We start from the raw sequence: 24,503 nt of genomic DNA, 5'->3' as shown, positions 1-24,503 counted from the left end.
ACAGGACCTCATTCTAGGGCCTTGACAAATGCAACCGATTTCTAATGGCACGACATTCGATACCTTAAAAGTAAGATTTCTTGAAGTTGTCTTTGCCTGTGATCCGGGTGGGCTCTGTGAAAACCGAGAAAACTACATGACGGCAAACAACCACGCTCATAGCGTCCTTCTGTCCATCAAGCGGAGAATGCGAATAGTGTCGGCTTGACCGGTGCATAGAAGCTGTGCGTTTTTGACAACCCAGTGACGCACATCTATTTGTCCCTGCGATGTAGAGGACAGAAGGTATGTGGCACTGCTCATGCGGTGAGATGAGCATCTCACCTCAATGCTCAGTTGGTTAATTAACAGACAGAAAGAAGCTACTACATTGTAAAAAAATTAATGAATAAAAACTAATTCAATGATTTTTCGAGGTATGAGGAATGTATAATGACGTTGTATTTCTCGCGAAATATTTTCAGCTGCAAATGTAGTATCCCTGCCCGACCAATACGGAAGCAGTACGGAACTAATACGGAGCTTTGCCTAGTGTATCTCCGTATGTAAGCGTACGGCGTCTGCTGCATATAAGCGGCTGCGCATTTCTGTTTTGAGGAAGATGAGATTTTGATAATAACGAGATATTCAACCTCTAGGTGAGCACCGGAGAGAAAGTCAGTTATTTTGCCGCTTCTTCTTTCACGAACGATTATATCTCAGGTGTGTACCTGAAAGTAGAATAAAAGTAATTATTGTTGATTTCACCGCGCCTAACACTCGGCTACCTATTACATTGGTGGCAGCGGTGGGATTCGAACCCACGCCTCCGGAGAGACTGGAGATAATATGGCATCTGGCTCTTTATTGTCGCTTCTTTTCCTGACTTCTTCAGTCGGTTTTGAGTCTCACCAGTGTCACATCTGGCTGCGGGCAACTACCCTTCACTTTGTGTAGGGTCGCAATTTCGGCCTATGTCTATGTGTCTGCCAGTATATGTGGAGCGAGAAGAGATACTGTGTGCTTATTAAATTAAATGATATTATTATTTAAATAGGCGTCGAGGCGACAATAGTTTTAGAATTGCGATCAACAGAACGAGCTGAACCGACATTTCACAAAGGCTTTTATTGTATTCAAAAACCGAGTGGATACGAAGGCAGTGAAGAACATGGAAGAAAGAAAAAATGTGATATGGAGAAAATGATAAACAAAAAATCGTACTTCGAACTAGTTTTCGCACAGCACTCCTCAGGAAGCTACGTTGTACTAATGAAAAACAATCCAGAAAGATACTAATAAAGAGAAATGGAGTGAGAAGAAACAACACCTATGAAAATGATAATCCTAGCACTAAGGTAATAACAGGAAAAACTGCGAAAGCACTTAACGAACTTCTAAAGACTACTAGTATACTGTGACACAAGATATGACACCATGGCCAACCAGGGCCAAACAGACAGAACAAGCTGCTACTAGAACAATTTCAAACGAATAATGCTGTCCTTCTGGACACACAGATTAGGCTTATGAATACGTTGACAAACAGCTTCTAACACACTCAACTGCAACTTATAACCATGACGAGCACGGCACAAAACAGAAAAAGAAAAATCAGAATACACCTTGCAGCAATCAGGACGAGATACAAGATGCTTATACACTGATGACTTCCTACTAGAAAACACACGCTCGCACCCACTCTTACTCACACAATCATTCTCGCTCTCACACTCACCGGACTCACTCGACTCACTGGCCGAATCCTCCTCAACGACGTCCTGCCTTGGAGCAATCAGGTCCCGTCTCCTCCCATCCCTTGTCTCACGCTCCTGTTGTGCATTCCGTTGGCTCTGTACTTCTGTACTGAAATAGGTCATGGTGTAATTCGCAGTTGTTCTTCTGGGTCTCGTTGATATTGAGGTATAGGTATTGTTGTCGTCTCTGCCGGTGATGCAGCAAGCGATGATGACGCCAACGTGTCTGCATGCAACACACGTGGCGTCGCCAAAGCCACATCCACCTCCGCTGGTGGAGGGAGTGACTTGGTCATGGCCACGGGAGCCAATGGTGGACTTGCCGAGTGGGACGCTAGGTCCTGTGTTGGCGGAGGTAGTGGTTGTTTACGGGGTCTTCCCCGCGTGGGACGCTCCAGTTGTGCGCTACGTGGGATAATGTGTAAAGGAGTTTGTTGCTTGATGCGTTCGCCCAGGTGCTGAACAGTCCTACCAACATACCGGCTAGCACAATTCCGGCATTCAAAGTTGTAGATTACAATCATGACAAATGATGGGTTGGTAGGACGTCCTTCAACACCGTGAACGAACGCATCGTTGTGTAGACGGGTATGAAGTGTACCGCATAGTAGGTTTGTTTGATGATCGCACGAACTTCACGACTCACATTGTCAGACTTCTTGCCCTTCCATGGTAAGCACAAAAAGACAGGACAACGAGCAGGCCCTATCAATTCATGTTTCGGCGTGGGGGCTGTAGACAACAGTTTTGCCAACATGTCGCCTGGGTATCCGTTTTTGGTGAAAACTGAACGGAGAAATTCGAGCTCACCACTGAGTTTACAAGGTGAACAGATCCGTTTGGCGCGATCCACAAGATTCTTTACTAAGTTGACTTTATAATTAGACGAACAGTACGAGTCATAGGTAATGTATTGTCCGGTGAATGTTGGTTTACGATACACCGATGTTACGCTACCAAATTCGGTTTTCTCAACAAGTACGTCGAGGAAGGATAACTTGCTGGACTCCTCGTGCTCACATGTGAAGCGGAGGGAAGGGTGAAGGCTGTCGAGAGCACCAAGAAAGACTTCGCTGTCTTCTATGGAATCAAAGTATGTGAAAGAGTCATTACACCATGACCTATTTCAGTACGGAAGTACAGAGCCAACGGAATGCACAACAGGAGCGTGAGACAAGGGATGGGAGGAGACGGGACCTGATTGCTCCAAGGCAGGACGTCGTTGAGGAGGATTCGGCCAGTGAGTCGAGTGAGTCCGGTGAGTGTGAGAGCGAGAATGATTGTGTGAGTAAGAGTGGGTGCGAGCGTGTGTTTTCTAGTAGGAAGTCATCAGTGTATAAGCATCTTGTATCTCGTCCTGATTGCTGCAAGGTGTATTCTGATTTTTTTTTCTGTTTTGTGCCGTGCTCGTCATGGTTATAAGTTGCAGTTGAGTGTGTTAGAAGCTGTTTGTCAACGTATTCATAAGCCTAATCTGTATGTCCAGAAGGACAGCATATTTCGTTTGAAATTGTTCTAGTAGCAGCTTGTTCTGTCTGTTTGGCCCTGGTTGGCCATGGTGTCATATCTTGTGTCACAGTATACTAGTAGTCTTTACAAGTTCGTTAAGTGCTTTCGCAGTTTTTCCTGTTATTACCTTAGTGCTAGGATTATCATTTTCATAGGTGTTGTTTCTTCTCACTTCATTTCTCTTTATTAGTATCTTTATGGAGTGTTTTTCATTAGTACAACGTAGCTTCCTGAGGAGTGTTGTGCGAAAACTAGTTCGAAGTACGATTTTTTGTTCATCATTTTCTCCATATCACATTTTTTCTTTCTTCCATGTTCTTCACTGCCTTCGTATCCACTCGGTTTTTGAATACAATAAAAGCCTTTGTGAAATGTCGGTTCAGCTCGTTCTGTTGATCGCAATTCTAAAGATATTATTATTATCTAAAAAGGCGACGTGGAGACAATAATCTTAATAATGCGATGAATATAACTAAATGCGCACTCATATCACAACCATGGGGACGAATCATGTATTCCAGAACGTTTTCTTGTCACAATTATCAATGGAATTCGTGACTAAAGAGAATGATGAAACTACAATAGGATTTATACACTTACAGTGGAACAGCGAGGAAACAAGCATAGTAAGAAAAATAGCACAAACCTAGGAACAATTTGCACAGGTAATAAACTATAGGTGAGGTGAGAAATGATAGGAAATTCAGCAAGTGCAGCGTGACAATGGACATGCATGTGTAAGTGTGTGTGAGTGCGAATTTACTGGAATAGCGTAAGTGCGGTGACATTTTCTTTTTGTTTACAAAGATTTGGATCACGAATGCGAATGTAGACTGCTTCTAGAACTTTTAACTGCTTGAAACTACTTGCAGAACGAACAACACTGAACCAAGAATCATCATAACTTTCACGACACACGGGGCTAGACAACAAATGCAATTTAATTGCCGATGTATTCTTCTTCTTCTCACCGCCTCCGCCTTCACTTGGTTTCTGACCGCCACCGTCCTTCACACCATCTGCACCATCATCGTCATCATCGTAACCGTCCTCTTCATCATCGCTGCCACCTTCACCTGTCGTCGGCTCTCCCAGCAACTGACCACCGGGTTCATCATCGTCACTGCACACGTCGCTTCCACACTCCTCCTCCAGCTGCCGTCGCGTTCTCTTCCTGACCGGTCTTCCCTTGCCATTGCCAAACGCCTGACATTCGTCAACTCTTCCGCTGGCATCATCCATATCCGGAGAGTTTCGATGCATCTTTCCAGTCACCTCTGCAAACCGAGCTGCCGCCAGCCGTTTGCTCCTTCTCAGCTTTGGTGAGTTGCGGTTGTCTGCGTCCGGCGTTCCGGTACTCGCTGATAATGAAGATAAGACACAGTGTTCGTCTTCGTTTACATTAATGTTTGTTCCCAATTTCTGCGTGCTGTGTTGGTTTTTCCGAGACACCGTTTGTGGAGCAGAAGCCGCTGCCGGAACGGACAGTGGAGTTGGGTGCTTACGTGGTCGGCCACGCTTTGGTCGGGAGGACCTAGCCGCCTGTGACAATATTATTACGCTATTCCAGTAAATTCGCACTCACACACACTTACACATGCATGTCCATTGTCACGCTGCACTTGCTGAATTTCCTATCATTTCTCACCTCACCTATAGTTAATTACCTGTGCAAATTGTTCCTAGGTTTGTGCTATTTTTCTTACTATGCTTGTTTCCTCGCTGTTCCACTGTAAGTGTATAAATCCTATTGTAGTTTCATCATTCTCTTTAGTCACGAATTCCATTGATAATTGTGACAAGAAAACGTTCTGGAATACATGATTCGTCCCCATGGTTGTGATATGAGTGCGCATTTAGTTATATTCATCGCATTATTATTATTATCATTATTATTATACGCACGTCCGCGTTTGCGTCAACAGTAAGTCCACGTATTCGCATGTGCCAGAAGACAGGCAGAGTGGGCAGGGAGGAAAACAAAAATAAACAAAAGTAAAAAATAAATGTAAGACAGCAGGCGATAGGCACATAACTCATGTTCGATGATAGGTGCTCAATGCACGGGATCTATTCGAAAGAACAAAAAAATAAAACAAGAATAACAGACAACGACGATAGGTTTGTAACTCATGGTCGATGGTAAGTGCTAAATGCACGGGATCTGTACAATGCCTCAGTCCCATCCGTTAGTTGCTGAGTACACCCTGGCACAGCTCGCGCCACGCAGGCCTGTCAGCGGCGATGGCCCGCAGGTTCTCCAGGTCTGCCAAGTTCCTCAGACTCCTCAGTCCTGCTGATTCTAGGTCCGCGGATAGTGTGGACACGATGGTTGTCCGTGGCCGCCCTCGCCATACCTTGTCCCCACAGGTGAAGTAACTCCGCATAGCGAGGGCGGCAGGCGTGTCTTGAGGGAGTCTGAGAATATGCCCAAACAGGCCCCATCTGGATCGCTGCATGAGGGCACTGATGGGCTCTGCGTGGCATCTGCCGTACAGGGCTTTGTTTGGAATCACCTGCGGCCAGCGGATACCCAGGAGACTCCGAAGTTGTCTTCAATGGAATGTGTCCAGACGCTCCCATGCTGAAGCCGTCAGTCCCCAGGTGCCTCCATTGTACGTTAGCACAGGGATGATAAACGCGTTGTAAAGCCTTAGCCGTAGACTTTCGCTGATGATCGATCACGACACCATACCGTGAATAGCGCTCTGAAGGCTGCCGTTGCTAATTGTTTCCTTCGTGCAACATCTTCCTCGTCGCCGAGGAGTGATCCGAGTTTTTTTGTTTTCCGCCATACTTCAGCCAGGCGGTCTCCTTCCCGGCGCAATGCTGTTTTTCTGTTTTATCTTCGTTGACCTTTAGGAGCCAGTCTCCAAGGATAGTGATGATATACGGTAAATGTTATAATGATCTCAAACCAAAAGATGAGGCTGGTACACATTACAATAGTTAGAATTTAGAATGGTCGACTAAGAGGCGCATCAGATGCAACGGCTAAAATCTCAGGGGCTTACTGGTCTTGGTACTGTTGAGAGGGCCAGGAATACTCGGATTCGAATCAGCCCCTCGTCGCTGATCTCCACCTAGTCAGGGTGAGTGAGAGTGAGAGAGAAAGAGAGAGAGAGAAAGAGAGAGAGAGAAAGAGAGAGAGAAAGGGAGAGAGAGAAAGAGAGAGAGAAAAGGAGAGAGAGAGAAAGAAAGAAAGAGAGGGAAAGAATGATAGCGAGATAGGAGAGAGAGAGAGAGAGAGAGAGAGAGAGAGAGAGAGAGAGAGAGAGAGAGAGAGAGAGAGAGAGAGATAGAGAGAGAGAGCACGTACACCGTGTATGTGCAGGCACACCGAATGAGTTTACACACATATTGAGAATGATATGAATGGATATGCTGTCTTGACTTGCAGCACTCGATTCCATGGCAAGTTCATATCAATGCCAGCAACGAATCCTTGGTCAGCATGCTGTTTGACAATGGACATGTCAAAAATGCAGTTGTGGATGTGACAGCTGGCCTGTTGATTACTGTAACCCTCACCTGGCCTCCCCTGTAACACTCACTGTCTGATCAACTGAGCTACCTGTCAATGGTTAGCGCAGATTCAGTTCCTTGTGTATGCGAAAGTTCTCTTACTAAGAACTGCAGAGAGTAAAAGATCTTTCCCAAACACCAAGAGCTAATGAGTGGCTCACAGCTCACCATTGACAGGAAGCTCAGTTTTAGGTCCCAGTGCGCTAATCATTCCAATCTTGCATTTTGGTTTCCTTTCTTTTCTCATTCAAATAAAGTGCAAATCAACACCCTTCTGGATGTGAACTTCCCAGGAGAGGGATCGCCCTCTTTGCAGAGCATGAAAAGCAATGGACCTTTGATTAGACACCAATAGTGCTGTTCGGCTTTTTATCTCGTCCATTCGAAGCGTGTATTCCGTCTGCTGTGTATATTTTCTTCTTTTGTATATTTCCTCTCTCTCTCTGCTATGATAATCTGGGCATTACTATATTTTGGACTTCCAAGTGGACTGATAGAGTGTAGCCGAATCTTGACCATTAACGGTGAGAAGTAAAGTTTGCAAAATATTTTGAGAAATGAACTGATATAGTTCAAACAGTTGCGTAGTATTGATAGTGACGAACTCGACACTTCGTTTTTGTAACTACTTGCAGAATGTGACACTGGTCGTTGATTGTCCTGGCATAGAGTGACCAAACATACCGTGACGGATCTACTTCAGAGTGTGTCTTGGACATTCCTTCACATAAAAGTAAAAGTAGCGGACTACTACCGCTCTGGTACTCTATGTGGAAGACTGTGTATAATATGACCATACGCGAGTGTTGAATGCTCTTTCAGCAACTTCACATACAACTTGCAGTTACATGTATATAGCTTGTTTGTTGGTGCCAGGACTGCTGAAAAGCAGAGAAATTATCTTGATTTTAACGTGTCCAACATGCTTTGTTGATGCATTTGGGATCTCTATGACCCTCAGCGAGCTGGTAATATTATACCTTGATTCTGTACAACATCTGTACTATGCTGACAAGTCCTACACAGGCATCTACCCCCACCACCTTTATAATGCCAGCGAAGACCAGCCTTACTTGAATGTTCATCGGTTGCATATGTTCCAAGTGTGGTCAAAGCCCCCGGAAGATAGCGATTTACGGACCCTGGTACGGAACATGTCCTACTTTATGATTTCCCTATGTGAACCGGCCCTGGCTCACCAAACTAGAAAGGAAAGTTCAATTTGAACTAACTTTTCAGCAGAGACCAACATCTCGATATCGTACGCGAAATGGATTCTGCAACAATTCTGAGCACTGTTCGTCAAGTAAGCCCGATAGGACTTCACAAAACGAGGGTTTCCTGCATTACACGATCGTATAAATATTTCACTAAAATTGGTATATGGAAGGCAATGGAGACATTAGAGGTGATCCAGTGTGTTATGGTAGAACAAATTATTGCTTCCAGTTGTCGCCATTGAGAGGTCCGTCGTTGGCTTCATCAGTCAGTCGAGGCGGAGACTTCTTGCCGCTTAGAATGGGCGCCTGGAACACTTGGATGCGGATTACGGCGACATTGTTAATCTGAACCTGCAGAGAAAGTGGTACACGAAACACAAACGGTACCAATGAACGTACATGACTTGTATACATGCGTTAATCGGCTGATCAGACTTCCCAAGTCAAAGTCATTAAAACAAGTTTAACCTAAAAGCAACGTTTGATACATCAGGCATAAAGGAAATGAATGTGAAAGTACTGAGGCCATACTTGTAAATATTAGCAGGTCCTACTTTAACCGCTGGATTAGGAATTCACATCTCTGTGCATTCGGCTGAATGCCCGGCCAGACACACTCACACGTGCATCGACTAATGTAATGGTTGTTTTTATCGCAAAGTAAGACAAAAAACTGGGAGGCAATAGGCTTGATCAGGTTGCTGCCTCCGCGCCTTGATCCTCGAGGATGGCGAATTTCCTATGGATGAAGAAAACGTACTCTTACTGTCGAGTATATATTTTGGGAGAATTTCAAATCATGCAATACCTGTTGATACTAGACCAGGGTTTGGGCAAGGGCTACTAAGCTGTATAATGGTAGCAGAGGTCTCACCCTGATGCGGTAGTTCTGTCCAGCGACTACCTGCGTGATGTAATCTAGAGCTCTGAACATGCGCAGTTCTGGAGAGTTGATCTTCTCCTCAACAGCCGTCTTGACCTGAGAACAGGGACAGCATAATAGAGATATTCAGTAAAGCACTGAAGAAATAAACACGAAATAGCCACAGTATAGTTTCGGAACTGCACTATACCGACGTAAGTGATCAATTATATGAAGAACAGTATCGTATAGAGACGAGTATTCTTTTCTAATGCACAAGACATGCGAACACATGGGTTAAAACACATCATGCATTCACACATCAAAACCTACAAGCATGCACATAGGCACACACGCAAAACACACACTCACACACACACACAAATTGAGTTTCCAGGGTCATACACAAGCACCAAAGTCACTTACTTCATCGCAGAATTTCTGGACTTTGGCATCGGCCTTCTTGGGAGATTGACTCCACGCACCACACTTAATTGCTTCCTGGTGCTCCGCCATCTTGGATTGAATGTGATTTCGAAATAAACGACACTGCCAACATACGGTAAAACAGCATTATGAGGAAATCATCTCAACAGCTCACAGTTAAATACTCGTCACTTGATGCGCTGCAGCAAGCCTCGCGGGATAATTTGGCTCGCATGTTCTCGCGACTCAATGAGATTATCACTGGCCTTCATCCGCTCCAGCAGCGTCATTAGTCACCAGTCTACACGGGCCACACGCCTAGGATCGGGTAGACACTATCTGGTCACTGTCTGGGGCGAACATTTTGAACTGGTCACATCGATCGAACTTATCGTAATCCAGCACACAGCACACTGCACACTGCACCCACGTTCACTGCTGCTCTCCGCACTGCGTTCTGTTGTGTTAAGTTCTGACGTCCCTTGGGGAGTACAGTACAGTGTACTTTACTCAGTTAGGAAGTTGTGCAACACGCATTGTTCTGGGGACTGGCATGAGACCTGTACGTCAGCTGCTGAACTTGCCAAAACGTTAATCATGCGCGGATTAGATTTACTTCCCTGGCGTTCGCTCTCAGCGGAGCCATGAACATACCAATTTCCGTGAATTAACTGTTTTGAAGGCCAGTGTACAGTGTAGACAGGGTCTAAAACAAATTGTGCACTCTGGGACAAGTGCGTACCATGCTTTTGAATTACATGTGTTCTGGCAACGCTGGATACGTCTAGTACTTGTTAGCAACAATACAAACCAGCGCACACACTGCACTGCATTGCTTTGTACTGCATTCAAGACTGACGTCATGCGCTTTGTTTTGCTGCGCAATCACAAATGGCACCAGCCCGTTTTGCTGAAAAGAATAACAAAATCTTGCTTGCCCTGTTGTGCTCTTCCAGACAACGGATCGTGCTGCAGCAGTGTTTCTTTTCCCACCATCCCTACCTATCCAACTTATTCACACCATCATTATAATTATCGTACGCACTAATCCGGACCACTCTCACAACTGGTGTTATCTACAAGTAGCTATTTGCTGCGGCTCTGCCTTGCGCTATATTACATCCATTTAGCATAGCAGCTCTACGTTGAGCTAACAGCAGCTCTACTTTGAGCTAACAGCAGCTCTACTTTGAGCTACCAGCAGCTCTACCTTGAGCTAACCGCAGCTCTACTTTGAGCTAACCGCAGCTCTACTTTGAGCTAACCGCAGCTCTACTTTGAGCTAACCGCAGTTCTACTTTGAGCTAACAACAGCTCTGCTCTGAGCTAACAGCAGCTCTGGTATGAGCTAACAGTAGCTCTGCTCTGAGCTAACACCAGCTCTACCTTGAGCTTCAAACCAGTTGTTTGGAAACCAGCACTCCTCAATCCAAAGATGCCTCTTTGTTGAATTGTTTGTGTGAGGGATGGGGCTAAAGACATACATGTACAAAACAAAATACCAATGTGCCTGAAAACAAGGTGTGATTAGTGGAGGGAGTATGACAAGAAGAAGAAGAGATAAGATTCCCTCGCCAAACTGCACTTACGCTACAACATTGTGTTGAAATATAATTATAAAAATGGCGTGAACAAGCACACGTGACCACAGGACAGTACGTTGGTAACAGTAGCAATCATCATCATTCAAATTGTTTTCCCACATTGTCAATTGTCAAGGAACACCCAACCACGGTCACGGTTTGCCTTAGGATGGCGTCTGGAGATGTGGATTGCCTCCCTTATCCCGCTGGTCACGTATGACACTTCAGTTGCGAGCATGGATGGTGATGTGAAGGGAATGAATGGTGCTGTGGGTGGATGTTTTAGTGGTTTGTGAAGTGCGTAGTGCTCTCCCCAGGGCATTAGCGGGGCGCAGTCTCCTGCTTCTCGGTAATTTTCCTGGACTCGCTCCCTGACACATTGCTCCGTCCTTCCCACATACTCCTCTCCACAAACGAAACAAAACATAGAATAGACCACATTCTGCGACATACACTGACCGTCACTCATACTCACATAACATGCACGGCATTCCACTGGCCTCCCCCTTCTTTTCGCCTTCCTTCTGTACCCTTATAGGGGGCACTCTGGACTGGCAAACGAGGAAGACACCAACATGTCTTTCAGGGACTGACCAGACTGAAAGACAACATGGACATTCTTGCTGTACGACCGAACTATACGACGAACGTCACGGGCTAGGCGATCGTTGACGAATGGGAGTTTGACGGCGAATGTATATGTATTCTTTTTGACATGATAACTTAGCACATTGAGCACATCTTCGCTGATCGCTGATCTCCACCGACTAAGAGAGAGAGAGAGAGAGAAATAGAGAGAGAGAGAGAGAGAGAGAGAGAGAGAGAGAGAGAGAGAGAGAGAGAGAGAGGGAGAGAGAGAGAGAGAAAGAGAGAGAGAGAGAGAGAGAGAGAAAGAGAGGGGGAGAGAGAGAAAGAGAGAGAGAGAAAGAGAGAGATAATAAAGAGAGAGGGATAAATGAAGAGAGAGCGAGAGCGAGAGCGAGATACATAGAAGAGAGAGACAAAGAGAGAGATATAAACGAGAGAGAGAGACAGAGATAGCGAGAGAGCAAGTGCAGCGTGCATGTGCAGGTATACCGAGTAAGTTTACACACATGTTATGAATTAGCCTGCTGACGTCTAGGGCTTCAGATGTCGGACTTGATTCCATGGCAAGTTCATATCAGTGCAAGAAACGAACCCTTGGCCGAAAAGCTGGTTGACAATGGACATGTCAAAAATGAAGTCGTGGATGTGACAACTGGCCTGTTGTTTTCTGTACCACTCACTGTCACTCCCTGTAACATTCACTGGCTGATCAACTGAGCTACCTGTTAATGGGGAGCTGGGTGAAGATCCCCAGTTCTTGGGGTTTGGGAAAGTTCTCTTACTCTCTTCAGTTCTTAGTAGGAAAGGTCTTTTTGCTTGCGACAGTTCTCTTACTAAGAACTGGAGAGAGTAAGTAAACCTTTGCAAACACCAAGAAGTAATGAGCGGCTCGCAGCACTCCATTGACATGTAGCTCAGTCTTAGGTCCCAGAGCGCTCATCTTTACCATCTTGCATTTTTGTTTCCTATCTTTCCTCATTCAAAACATGGTGCAAATCAACACCGTTTGAGAAATTAATCTGCATGTAAACTTTCCAGGAGAGGGAGCGCCCTCTTTGCAGAGCATGAAAAGCAATGGACCTTTGCTTCGACACCAATAATGCTGTTCGGCTTTATATCTCGTCAACTCATTCGGGCTGCTGTCTCCATTTTCTTCTTTTGTATGTTTCCTCTCTCTGCTGTGAAATTCTGCGCATTAAAATATTTTGAACTTCCAAGTGGACTGATTCAGTGTAGCCGAATCTTGAGCATTACTGCGAGAAGTAAAGTTTGCTTGCTGTGAAAAGGAACTGATCTAGCTTAAACAGTTGCGTAGTATTGATAGTGACGAACTCGACACTTCGTTTTGTAACTTCTTGCAGAATGTGACACTGGTCGTTGATTGTCCTGGCCTAGAGTGACCAAACATACCGTGACTGATCTACTTTAGAGTGTGTCTTGGACATTGCTTTACCTAAAAGTAAAAGTAGCGGACCACTACCGCTCTGGTGCTCTATGTGCAAGACTGTGTATTATGACCATACTGCTACAGAGTATTGAATGCTCTGTCAGCAACTTCACGTTCAACTTTTTAGTTACATGTATATAGCTTCGCATGTTTGGTTGGGCCGGGATTGCTGAAATGCAGAGAAATTATCTTGATTTTCACGGTGTCCAACATGCTTTGTTGATGCATTTGGGATGTCTATGACCCTCATCGAGCTGGTAACATTATACCTTGATTCTATACTACATGTACCTCTGTACTATGCTGACAAGTCCTACACAGAAATCTATCCCACCTCCTGGATATTGCCAGTGTCGTAGTCCGGCGGCCCGGAGTTAGGCCCCGGAGCCGCGGCACCAACATGACTAATCTACAACTATCCCATTACAGGCCGTGCAGTGGTGGCCGTAACTACAATTACATTATTAAACATACCGACACCACATACACTCGCACATCAGACATATTTAGACATGTTCGGGTCACACCACACCCAGACGGGTCTACGACAGGTCACAGCGAGACAGCTCACAGCGCGACAACTCACAGCGAGACAAGTCACAGCGAGACAACTCACAGTGTCGTCAACTCACAGTAAAGACAACTCACAACCAAGACAACTCACTGCGCGACAACTCACAGTTTCGACAACTCACAGTGTCGACAACTCACAGCGTCCTTATTTTATGTAATGGTGCAATGAAGACCTGGAGTCTGTAGGGGTTGGTCCTAGTAAAAACCTACAATGTATATGATAATAATAACGCGACGTTTTCGGCACTTCCCTATTTACATGTAATGCAAAGAGGAAAATAACATGTAACTCGGATGGTGAGCCAATTAAACAATTCTGAAAAGAAGAAGGCCAAAATGTTACGAGTTATGACTAACTGTCCACCAACGTAACGAGATCTTATACAGTCAGCGAGTGCGACCAAATGTGGACACTTAGTCATAACTCGTAACATTTTGTCCTTCTTCTTTTCACAAGAAAATAACAGAGAACTTTAATCGAGAAAGAAGACAAAGCCTGAACAAGAAGAAGACAGTAATGAAAATAAAGTTAAAATATAAGATAAAATAAAAATAACCTTGAAATTTCCTGTAAGAATCACATAATTATATGAAATGCCAAGTTCGCAGCAACTCCTCATAGAAACTCATCCTTCGTCATGGTCTCAAACGACCGGAGTATGGCACGAAGTCGCTTGTCCTGATCTTCATACTTCCTCCTCTTCTTCGGAGCCTCATAGCCTGCATTTTCCCTCTCCACACACTGCTCCACCATTGCCTGCTCGACAAAAATACCATCCAGGAATTTCCAAATTGTGGGATGATGACACAGTCGATGGTAGACAAAAACTTGCGGTACAGAACACAATAATTCTGTTGTCCACGGTTTCCGGTCCACTGTCGTAGAGAAGGAAGACGTCCCCACCCTTCGTTTCTTGATAGCGCTCCGGCAACTGGAGGTCTTGCAGTGTGCCTGGGTTCGGCGGAATGTTCTGAACCCGCAGCCGATCGCGGTGTGGCTGTGAATTGTCGCGCTGTGAGCTGGGGTGGCTGTGAGTTGTCTTGGCTGTGACTTGTCTCGCTGTGAGTTGACGACACTGTGAGTTGTCTTGGCTGTGAGTTGACGACACTGTGAGCTGTCGGCTGTGAGTTGTCGCGCTGTGAGCTGTCTCGCGGTGACCTGTCGTGTTCCCACTCACTCGCCGCGCCATGCCCTCACATATACAGCACCCGCATTCACATACTTACACACATACACACACACACACACACACACACACACACACACACACGCCTATACTTTCACATCGAGACTCACATCTTGCGGTCAGACATAATATCAAACGATACTTATCAAAACGAGAGGAGAGAAAGTCGTGACTTGCCGTAAAGACGAAGTTGCGAGAGAGAGAGAGAGAGAGAGAAGGAAAGTCAACGCAATAGTATCTAGTTGCGGCCATGGAAGTCCATGGCCACGAGATTGCTGGTCCCGCATGCAATAGCGTATCACCGTAATAAATATGCGTACGAACTGTTGCATAAAGAGCGGGAGCCATGTGGGGAAATATAAAATAAAGACGATTATGAACCCGTTTACGGGAGATAGATAAATAATAAAACAACTAAATAAGGCATACTTGTCCCGTAGAGGCCTAAAAGGCACGTGCCAATCGTATGGATACGACACCAGCGAAGACCAGCCTTACTTGAATGTTCATCAGTTGCACATGGCCCCAGTCTGGTCAAAGCCCCCGGAAAATACTGATCGACGGACACTGGTACGGACCATGGTCTACTTTATGATTTCCCTATGGGGACGGCCCCTGGGTGACCAAAAAAGAAAGGAAAGTTCAATTTGAACTAGTTTCACATCAGAGACCAACATCTCCAACGTCGTCAAATAAGCCCGATAGCACCACACAAAACGAAACCAGTTTTCCTGCATTACATGATCGTTCAAATATTTGACGGAAATTGGTATATGGAAAGCTATGGAGACATTAGATGTCATCCAGTGGAGTATCGAAGAACAACATATTGCTACCAGTTGTCGCCATTGAGAGGTCATCAGCCAGTCGAGGCGGAGACTTCTCGCCGCTTAGAATGGGTGCCTGGAAGACTTGGATGCGGATTACGGCGAGTTAATCTGAACCTGCAGAGAAAGTGGTCCACGAAACATAAACCGTACCAATGAAGCTACATGTATACATGCGTTAATCGGCTGATCATACTTCCCAAGTCAACGTCATTAGAACAAGTTTAACCTAAAAGCAACGTTTGATACATCAGGCATAAAGTAATTGATTTGAAAAGTACTGAGGCCATACATGTAAACGAGAGAGTTTGGAAGCGCAGGGCCCTACGCCATGCTGTTTTGCCTTGATTAACTAGGCAAAAAAGAGTACATTTTTCATTTCTCCTGTTTTTTTACGACATAACCTGGGATTCGAACTCGCACTATCGCCCTGCATGCATCCCCCGAAACACTTTGCATACATACTAAATCTAGGTTCCAGTGGCGGTGCGCATGGCATTCCGGAGCCGACATTAGCTGATGAACGACCGAAAAGAAGCTTACGTGTAAATACATATAATGTACATGTCAAATTTAGACGACAGGCTCGGATCGTCTTGATCACCTCGTTGTTCCCTCCTCCAGAATAGTCCTGGGAAAGAGGATATCCAGTCAAAGCTACCAAGGGAACCTCAGCTGTCGTCACTTTGCTTGTCAAAGTCACATGTACATGTGTACATGTACATGTGTGCATAAGGGATGCACCAGTACAGGGTATTTGTACCACTCTGCTTTAGGAAGATGTGTTTCAACCACCCTCAGTCTTTGCCAAGGAGTGGAAACCCCGCAATACATACTTATAGACATGCATTGGAGCAGGCAGCATAGTGGCCATTAACTGTGTATAATAATTATCTTAATGATTTATAATAGCTATGAAAAGTATGAATGCCGCAGACATCACCACGCAACATGACAATTTGTTCAAGGTATGAGCCATTTGTCACACTTACTCTTTATCTTAGCCCTCACTTTTGCAATACTTACGCGTCATATATCAAACTTCTTTGGATACTTAACCTTTGTTTTTCCCTTGATCACTTTAGTTCCGTATTTCCACTGATGATCGGATCTTGAAAATCGATTCTGGAAACACACAATCTGAAACCTTGAACAAATTATCATGTTGCGTGGTGATGTCTGCGGCATTCATACTTTTCATAGCTATTATTAAACTTTTATCTCCACGTAGATTATTTAGTGCTTTCTCGTCTGACTACTGACAAGATCTCTCTACATGCACGTGTACAGACAGGTGTATGACTTGCCTTCCACATAAACTATGGCGTGTGATATCAAGAATACATAACCCCGGGGTTATGTATGCTTGGTGATAGCCTGGCAGTGTTGGTACAGCAGTATACATTATAACAGTAGGGCTAGGCTAGTTGGGTACAACACTGAGTATCTAGCTTATATCAGTGCAATCATCAGGCAACACAAGGATGCTGTAGACCACGCCAGTTAACACTGCTTAGATGGTCATTGGTTTGGGGCGTCGTGCTATACCTTTGGACTTGGGTCGCTAGTAAGTGCTGCACTGAAATTATACTATGCGAAATGAAATACGTTACTTGCTCATGCTGGCCTGTGTTATTTTCATTGCTTCTAGCATTGTATCAGCGCAGAGAGTGAGTAGATTGTTGGTGTAATTAGCAGGCTGTAGTGGTGAAGTTAGTAAGGTTATGCGGTGGTGAACTTGAGGTCTTGTTCTCATGTCGGCACTTGGAGACGAGTTCTTGCCGCTTGCTGAGACATTCAGGGAATGTGATCTTGCTGCACCAACACGTTTTGTGTTAGAGTGTCTGCTGATCTCGAAGCCTACAACCACGCTAAGACTCCGCGAAAAAGAGTGATTTAGAAAGGATTCCAAAACGTTGACAGGCGTTATCGGATAGATTAGAAATATGACGGTAATAGCCACACTAATTTGAAGTTGTTTCGGCGTAGCGAGCGGAGTCAGACATTGGTGCGGTGGGCAGTGTTAACATCTTCCTGACTTTCTGCATGCTGAAGTGAACATGCATGACTGCATTTTTGGCCTCCTCTATTATTACGCCAGGTTGTTAAACTCATAGTGTGAATTTATTCTCTTAGATGGTTTAAGCAGAAATGATTTGTTAGCTCCGCGGTGAAAAGAGCAGCGGATTGATCGTAAACATCCTGTTTTTCTCCTTCTTGCCACCTTGGATGGATGTCCAGCTACATAACAAAAAATAGAAGCGGATTCGAGAGGCTCGTACAAGAACCACAACACCATTTTTAAGTTTATCAGCTTTGTATCCCCGCAATCAGACCTACCAAAGGGCTATTGACCTAATAATGAAAATCTTGCCGGAGCATTATTCCTTTATTCTCTGACCTCCGAAATGGGAAATGGGAATGAAAAAAAACTGTTGATTCAAAGCGCAATTACTGAATGAATATTCTTTGGTTGTACGCTAGAAAGTACCGGTAATTGGTCAGTGTATGGAGTTTCCCGTTCGAGGATCGGGGCTACAAACAAATTTGCTGGTGGTAACATAGTCTAGGTCGAATGATACGCCCGTAAAATGCTTGTTATGCATATATAGAACGTATGCAGTCATCAATGGGAACCATTCAGTGAAGTCACAAACAAAGAATGGTAGCTGGCTGTACTCCTAGCAGGGTGACCTATGGCCAATGTCGGCAGAAAACATTGGGAGAAAGTCACTTTCTGCATTACTACTTTGCGGTGTTGACAAAGGATCTCATGCGCTTTCAGCTACTTGGTTTGGCAGCACTACCTCAAGAAAATTTGAAACCTTGATCATTCTGCATTGGTCTTTCCCTTAGTGTCATTTGAACGCATTCGAATGTTACACGAATTTTGCACCGCTGCATGTCCTGGGTACCAGCCAGATGCCAATTCAGTTCTAGCCTCTATGCGACCCAAATGGCCTATTCTTCAGCCACAAGGTACGATCCGGAAACATGAAATTGTACCTCAGCATCTCACTGCCACTATATTCCAGTACCATTTCAAAGAAGATGTGAAACGGGAAACGCAATACCCAACATTAATCAGAATATTGTTATGCAACAAACTCTGACCAACTAGACACGGACATGTATGGGGGGAGGGGGAAATAACAACAATTGTGCACTGGATAACATGTCAGAATGCAGTTAGTGTGTAAACAAAAGCTATATTCCGGAAAAGAATGATAAGTGAGAAGTGATCGAGTACATCATGTGCAGTGTTTATTGAGGTCCCTCTTGCAAGCTGCCATCGCAGAACGCCTCAGCTACTTCGAAGTGAGGCACGCTACCCCTTGTTTGCACTTGAAGCCGAATTTGGGCAAGAGGATTTAAGCACACCTGCAGAAGGAGAATCCAATCAGAGAAGACCTCTTAACATTGCATGCAGTTTGAACGGTACACTGTAATGTAAACGCAACATTCACTCTGGACTGTGAACTGATAATCCTGACGATTCAGGAACTCCACCACACTTTTGGATCAAGGCGCAGATGCAGCTTCTAAGTCGTGGGACGTGAGCAGATCCGACCCACCACAAAGTTGATTGCTATGCTGCCCATTTAATTTTGGGCACAGTTTAAAATGACGTGTAAAGCAAAGACACGGTTTATTTTAGTTTTAGTTTTATTCCAATCAATAATTATATTGCTGGGGTAGAGGGGACGGTTTCAAATAGGACACCGGTTGCAAACCGGAACGGACTCAATATTCACTTTCTCTATTGGTATTTTGATTAGAAAACATATGTCACAGTGAGACTACTATGTGTTATACTCCGAGCCAAAATTTCATGGCTCTGCGATGACCAGAAGCGCCATATCAAGCAGGTGAGTTTTTGACGTGTTGCTTCGCACTGCGACTTGAGTTTTACGACTTTCGAAAAATCAACTTCTTGTCGCAGGTAAACAGCGGCTCGCCTCTCGCCAATAAAGCACCGCATACCAATCAAAACTAATGGAAGCACACACAAGGCTTATTGTTACTCTGTACTGGCCGTCGTGGAGCGATAGCAATTACCTAATTTCAGACCCAGAGTGAATTTGACGTGCACTCTAAAACGTGTCCGGTTTGGAGCCACCTCTGATTTGAACTTTTTTGAAGCGAAAAATTGGGCAACTTGGAGGCAATGGGTCAACACGAAGGAGTGGCTCAGTTCGATTGACTCTGGCCCCAGAGCAAACTTCAACATGCCAGTTTCCTTCCACAAACATATTTCGAGTGAAAAATCAACGCTGATGATCGGTTTGGGTCTATACAAATTTGGCTGTCAAAACGTCCCGGTATCGAGCCGTCTCCTCTACCACTTTGCGTAATGCTTGCAGGTTTTATAGCCATCCGGAGCTACCAAGGAATAAAAGAAGTATATTGTGCGTTTGAGGTACCTTAATGTGTAAATTGCTGAAGTGGAATCGGTGAGTACTTAGAAAAGACTGCCTATTTGGGAACCAAAGCATATTGCCTCTGTGTTTGGTTATTAGAAATCCTACTAAATCTCTGCCTAGCCGAACAAGCTAGCTACTGACCTTGGCACGTACGATGCGACCATTATCAATGTCCCGACTGATGTAGGACGTGGCGGTAAAGTCATGGAATGGTTTGTCGCCATTGTAAGCTGACTCGACCATACTGCGAACCTTCGGTTGAAAACACAGACCAAACAGTGCTCTTTCAGTATTCAGAAAGTATCAAATGTCCCAGGAGAAGATGTAGGTACGTCGCCATAAATATGTACTTCTACAGCGAGACATCGTGAGTTTAGAATGGAGGCGAGCGTATACCTTGTAGCGACCTGACTCACTGAGTATTACGTCATTCTACATACGCATGCGCAAGAAATAAAATCATTCTCTTTGGTCACAACTTCTTCGTTGTCCGGTTGGCCAAAGTAGCCGTCGTCTAGGGCCCGACGTAAAACCCTAAATTGGTGACCCCTGACGCTGCGCTCTTCGGAGTTTTGAGCATGCCATCCCCGAGCTCGGCCCGCCGCAGTTTCCTGCTCGCCTCAACTCTCGGGATCCCGTCAATCGCCGGCTGTTGACGTAAAACTTGAGCCTCACCACCACTCGCACTTGATCCGCCTCGGAGCTGCTGTGGCCCCTGCCACCCTCCCCGGCCCACCTGGATACCCCGCTATCCTGCCACGGCATTGTCCAGTCGTCCGTATTCGTCCTGGCCTCAAGCTGGAAATTGGCCACCTCCACCATCCGTACCAGCCCAACTGTGCACGCACGCAGGCACACGCCCGGCACCGGACCCCATGGAGCTGCGCTCGCCTCCATCTGTCCCCGCCTCACTCGGCATGCCTCGCATCAGTGCAGCGCTCCTGCTGGTATCCCGCCAAGCCTGCAACATGCAGCCGCCTCTGACACGATAACACTCCTCTGTCACGCGTACATTTCCTCTTTTCTTTCTTTCTGCCTCTGACATGCTCTCCACCTCTGTCACGTTAACACACCTCTGACACGTTAACCCGCCTCTGTCATGCATCTCTCTCATTTCCGCTTTCTGCATTTTTGATTTTGTTTCGGCCTTTGTTGCCACGTCTCAAACAAATTTCATACACGCAGCGCTCTCGCCTGTACATATGTATCATATTATATTTTTGCCGTTCCGCCTTGTACATGCTGCGCTTCCTTTCTCTTCTCTTGTTTCTTGTTTATCGTGCTTCGCTCCTCCCGACCTCACCACTGGCGGGGGAGTACTGTAGCGACCTGACTCACTGAGTATTACGTCATTCTACATACGCATGCGCAAGAAATAAAATCATTCTCTTTGGTCACAACTTCTTCGTTGTCCGGTTGGCCAAAGTAGCCGTCGTCTAGGGCCCGACGTAAAACCCTAAAACCTCTTTTCTCAAATACGCGTTTGATATTCTTACTGATTTAGTCAGCCGAGGGATAAAGGGTGAGAGGAATAATCTAACACATTTTTCACATTCTAATCAAATACTTCACTGTCCATGGTGCAAGTACCACACCATGCAAACTTACATCGTCACAGAGCTTCTGAACATCAGCAGTTGCAGGTCTTGGTGATGACCATTTGGAGGGGTCCAACGTTCCGCCTCCCATCACAGGTCCAGGACCGCCCCTCAAAAGTCCGGGTTGGCTCATCTTGATTGCGATTTGGAAGAAGATGATCTTGAACTGAGAGATTGCTTGCGGAAAGTGTGTTTGATTCGGCACGGCTTCGATCGCACTTATATAGGGAGTCGGGTAGTCCGTGTGTCCGTTCTTGTACTCTCAGTGTGGCCCATATCCAATCCTTAGTGATAAACAGGATGGTATTGTTTCAAGGACCCGTTACTAATGCGGGGTTCTATCGACTTGGGCTTCATATGAAAGATACCACTAAGTAACAATCTGCACGAGCGACGCTCACGAATCGAATACGTAGTCGTCCTGTAAATCTCTAGTTTAATGACGCCGCATGACATGAAGGCAATGTACATGTTATAATAATAATATCTTTATAAGGATGACCCAGAGGCTTGTCGCCTATCAAGGGGTTCACCGCTTTGAAGTGTAAGGAGGTTAACCATGGTTACGAAAATGCAACACTGTGTTGTAATTGATCATGTTGCGGTTATTCTGGTACATAAACACTTCTTTTGTTTTAACTTAATTGGCTTTGTGATGGCCCCATTCCAGAACAATAATAATTAATGAATCATTGGTAATGATACAGCAGGGTTTAACGCGAACATTACACCTGGAGAGCGACACAAGATAGAAATTCAATTACACCATACATCGTATGACGTGGATCTTTTTTCCAATTTAGTAAACAGTGCTGATCTGTGGTGAGTAGTGGGAATGTGTAAGTCATGAATTGGAAGCATTGTGGCACAGTCATGGTAACGCAGAGATCGGAATTGACAAGTTAAGTGCGTACATATACAGTCATGTACATGTATATGTGTGTGGGAGTTTCTGTGTGTTTGGGCGTGTGTTTGTGTCTGTGCGTATGTCGAGCTTGTAAACATTACTTGAGGTCACTGCACGCAGAGGTTCACACACTGATACAAAGCCTTATTTGTAAGGCATCATAAGGTATCATAAGATATAATGTATCTTGCGCTATGATACGCGTCGCCTATGATACTCCTCAGAATTTCCCACCTTGCTTCCCCTTATGTTCTGGCTGCCAGTTTTCGATCCATCAGTTGCCTGATGATCGTAGTAATACGTGAAACTAATACGTGATACTCGAAGTTGTGACAAAGCTTTCAATCTCTCTCTTGTGTAAGGTACATACATGTGTATGCACGTTGACTTGCCGCACCAGGAATAGATGATGTCTTTGCCACATCTTAGCAAATACAAACTTGAAGTGCATGTACTTATTTAGTTCCAGGATGCTTGTTGTGCTTCTTATGGGAAGACTTTGGATAACACCTTTAGCTGAGCTTTTGTTTTGTTACTTTTGTTCAAGCGCTGTTACTGGGTCGTTGATGATGGCGCCTTCACAAAACGTACCGAATGCCCACATGTGAAAAATGGGTGGAACCTGCAACCTGGAGATTGAGATTGCCATGGAATTTATACTGGGCCATCGTATTAGGACTGAAAAAATAAACTTGAATGCCAAAACACTTGGCGGCAGATACATTGCACCGGAGGCACGGTGTCTGTGTGAAAGTATATCTTGCCGGCGTTGATACGCCTTTGAAGTGTTGATCGACACTAAGTTAGTACATGAAGTAAGTACATCAGAGTTGTGCATTTGGAATTACAATTGTTATTATTTGCCATGGCGACCCCAGTAAGTCCACATACATGTAACTGGCAGGGCAGGTAGATGCATAGATCACTCAATCAATCAATCAATCAATCAAACTTCGTGTCCTCAAGTGCCCACAGTCCCCACATAGCTAGACTGAGCCAGCAGAGCACCACTGTTTGTGTGAAGCAATGCAGTTCGTTGATTGTGATCATGTAAATGAATGATTTTCTTCACCGCACACAGCAGTGACTGGTGCACAAGTACTGAAGACAAGTACAATGGTCGTTCCCTCACACATGTAAATACACAGGTACATGTACATCTCAACCATTTGCAACTTTGGAAAACAGTGTGTGGCGATATTATATACGAATGTCTATCTGAATTGGGCAACACTGTCTCTAGAACAATACTTCAAGGAAACTAATAACCCGTTCTTTCGGACGTACATTGTCCATGTACATGTACATGGATGGTAAAGAGTGTTGAACACTATGCAGAGCACTGTCTAGTTATATCAGTCGTGTACAATGACTTGATCACAGAAAGTGAAATACATGTACATGTACATGTACATGCACATGTGATCACGTGTGACGTCATCATTATGTGATTTGTTGTCCTCCGCCATGGCAAATTTGTGCTTTTGTTCGCCCGTACATGTAGACATGCACATTTTGTATTTTAGCTCCATCACCGGACATACAGTACATGTACATTGTATAAGGGCTCATGCTCCTACAGCCATTCGTAGATTCTATCCGATCAAGGCTCTGTACTTTAAAGTTACGCCGATCTACCATTGGGAATGCCCAAGTAAAATGAAAAATACAAACACAATACAAAATGCCATCGATTACATTATTCCCATATGGGAACAACGGCAGGATAAAGTTTAGAGATGTAGAAAGGCTTTGTGTTACGATACCCTCTTCCCAAATGCCAAGTCGTAACATACTGAAGGAAACCTGGACAGTTTGAGCTGTCGGTTGACGATTGGTATGCACATGAAAGCCACCAATATCATTCACAGAGCCCCATTGGACGGGCCATGTTGCGCCCCTGAAACTTAAAGTCCACGTCATTTCCTAGTATATATGCAACAAAAAGCAAATTGTTCTAATCAAATCATTCCTTGCAACGTTTTGCTTCCTTTTTTCCCCGTTTGCCCCCTCTCACACTGGCATAAAATGGCTTATACATTTTTTTCTCCGGAAGCCCTACTTAAATACACATCTGCGTCCATATAGTTT

The 24,503-nt window shown here is 44.9% G+C and overlaps 2 protein-coding genes across 2 annotated transcripts; both read right to left on the bottom strand.

The window, feature by feature from the left end:
• Positions 1-8,023: 8,023 nt before the first annotated feature.
• Positions 8,024-9,550, bottom strand: LOC135823493 (cystatin-B-like). The gene is made up of 3 exons (XM_065336337.1): positions 9,279-9,550; positions 8,865-8,969; positions 8,024-8,341 (listed from the first exon to the last, which is right to left on the bottom strand). Exons 1-3 carry the CDS (start codon positions 9,366-9,368, stop codon positions 8,207-8,209), a joined length of 330 nt encoding a protein of 109 aa, XP_065192409.1. The 5' UTR covers positions 9,369-9,550; the 3' UTR covers positions 8,024-8,206.
• Positions 9,551-17,932: 8,382 nt separating this feature from the next.
• Positions 17,933-21,833, bottom strand: LOC135822760 (uncharacterized). The gene is made up of 3 exons (XM_065335588.1): positions 21,516-21,833; positions 20,049-20,159; positions 17,933-18,864 (listed from the first exon to the last, which is right to left on the bottom strand). Exons 1-3 carry the CDS (start codon positions 21,636-21,638, stop codon positions 18,748-18,750), a joined length of 351 nt encoding a protein of 116 aa, XP_065191660.1. The 5' UTR covers positions 21,639-21,833; the 3' UTR covers positions 17,933-18,747.
• Between the last annotated feature and the right edge of the window lie 2,670 nt (positions 21,834-24,503).

Source organism: Sycon ciliatum, chromosome 8 (assembly GCF_964019385.1).
Source record: "Sycon ciliatum chromosome 8, ocSycCili1.1, whole genome shotgun sequence".
NCBI lineage: Eukaryota > Metazoa > Porifera > Calcarea > Leucosolenida > Sycettidae > Sycon > Sycon ciliatum.
The sequence above is the reverse complement of the archived record's forward strand: the minus strand, read 5'-3'. Positions and strand labels throughout refer to the sequence as shown.

Bases quoted from the DNA above. Each gene is read 5' to 3' on its own strand.
- LOC135823493 (XM_065336337.1), bottom strand. From the start codon at position 9,368: ATGGCGGAGCACCAGGAAGCAATTAAGTGTGGTGCGTGGAGTCAATCT. The intron at 8,970-9,278 runs GTAAGTGACTTT...CCCTGTTCTCAG, and splicing joins TCCAGAAATTCTGCGATGAA to GTCAAGACGGCTGTTGAGGA. The intron at 8,342-8,864 runs GTGAGACCTCTG...CTTTCTCTGCAG, and splicing joins GACAGAACTACCGCATCAGG to GTTCAGATTAACAATGTCGC.
- LOC135822760 (XM_065335588.1), bottom strand. From the start codon at position 21,638: ATGAGCCAACCCGGACTTTTGAGGGGCGGTCCTGGACCTGTGATGGGA. The intron at 20,160-21,515 runs GTAAGTTTGCAT...TTTCAACCGAAG, and splicing joins TTCAGAAGCTCTGTGACGAT to GTTCGCAGTATGGTCGAGTC. The intron at 18,865-20,048 runs GTCAGTAGCTAG...CTCCTTCTGCAG, and splicing joins GTCGCATCGTACGTGCCAAG to GTGTGCTTAAATCCTCTTGC.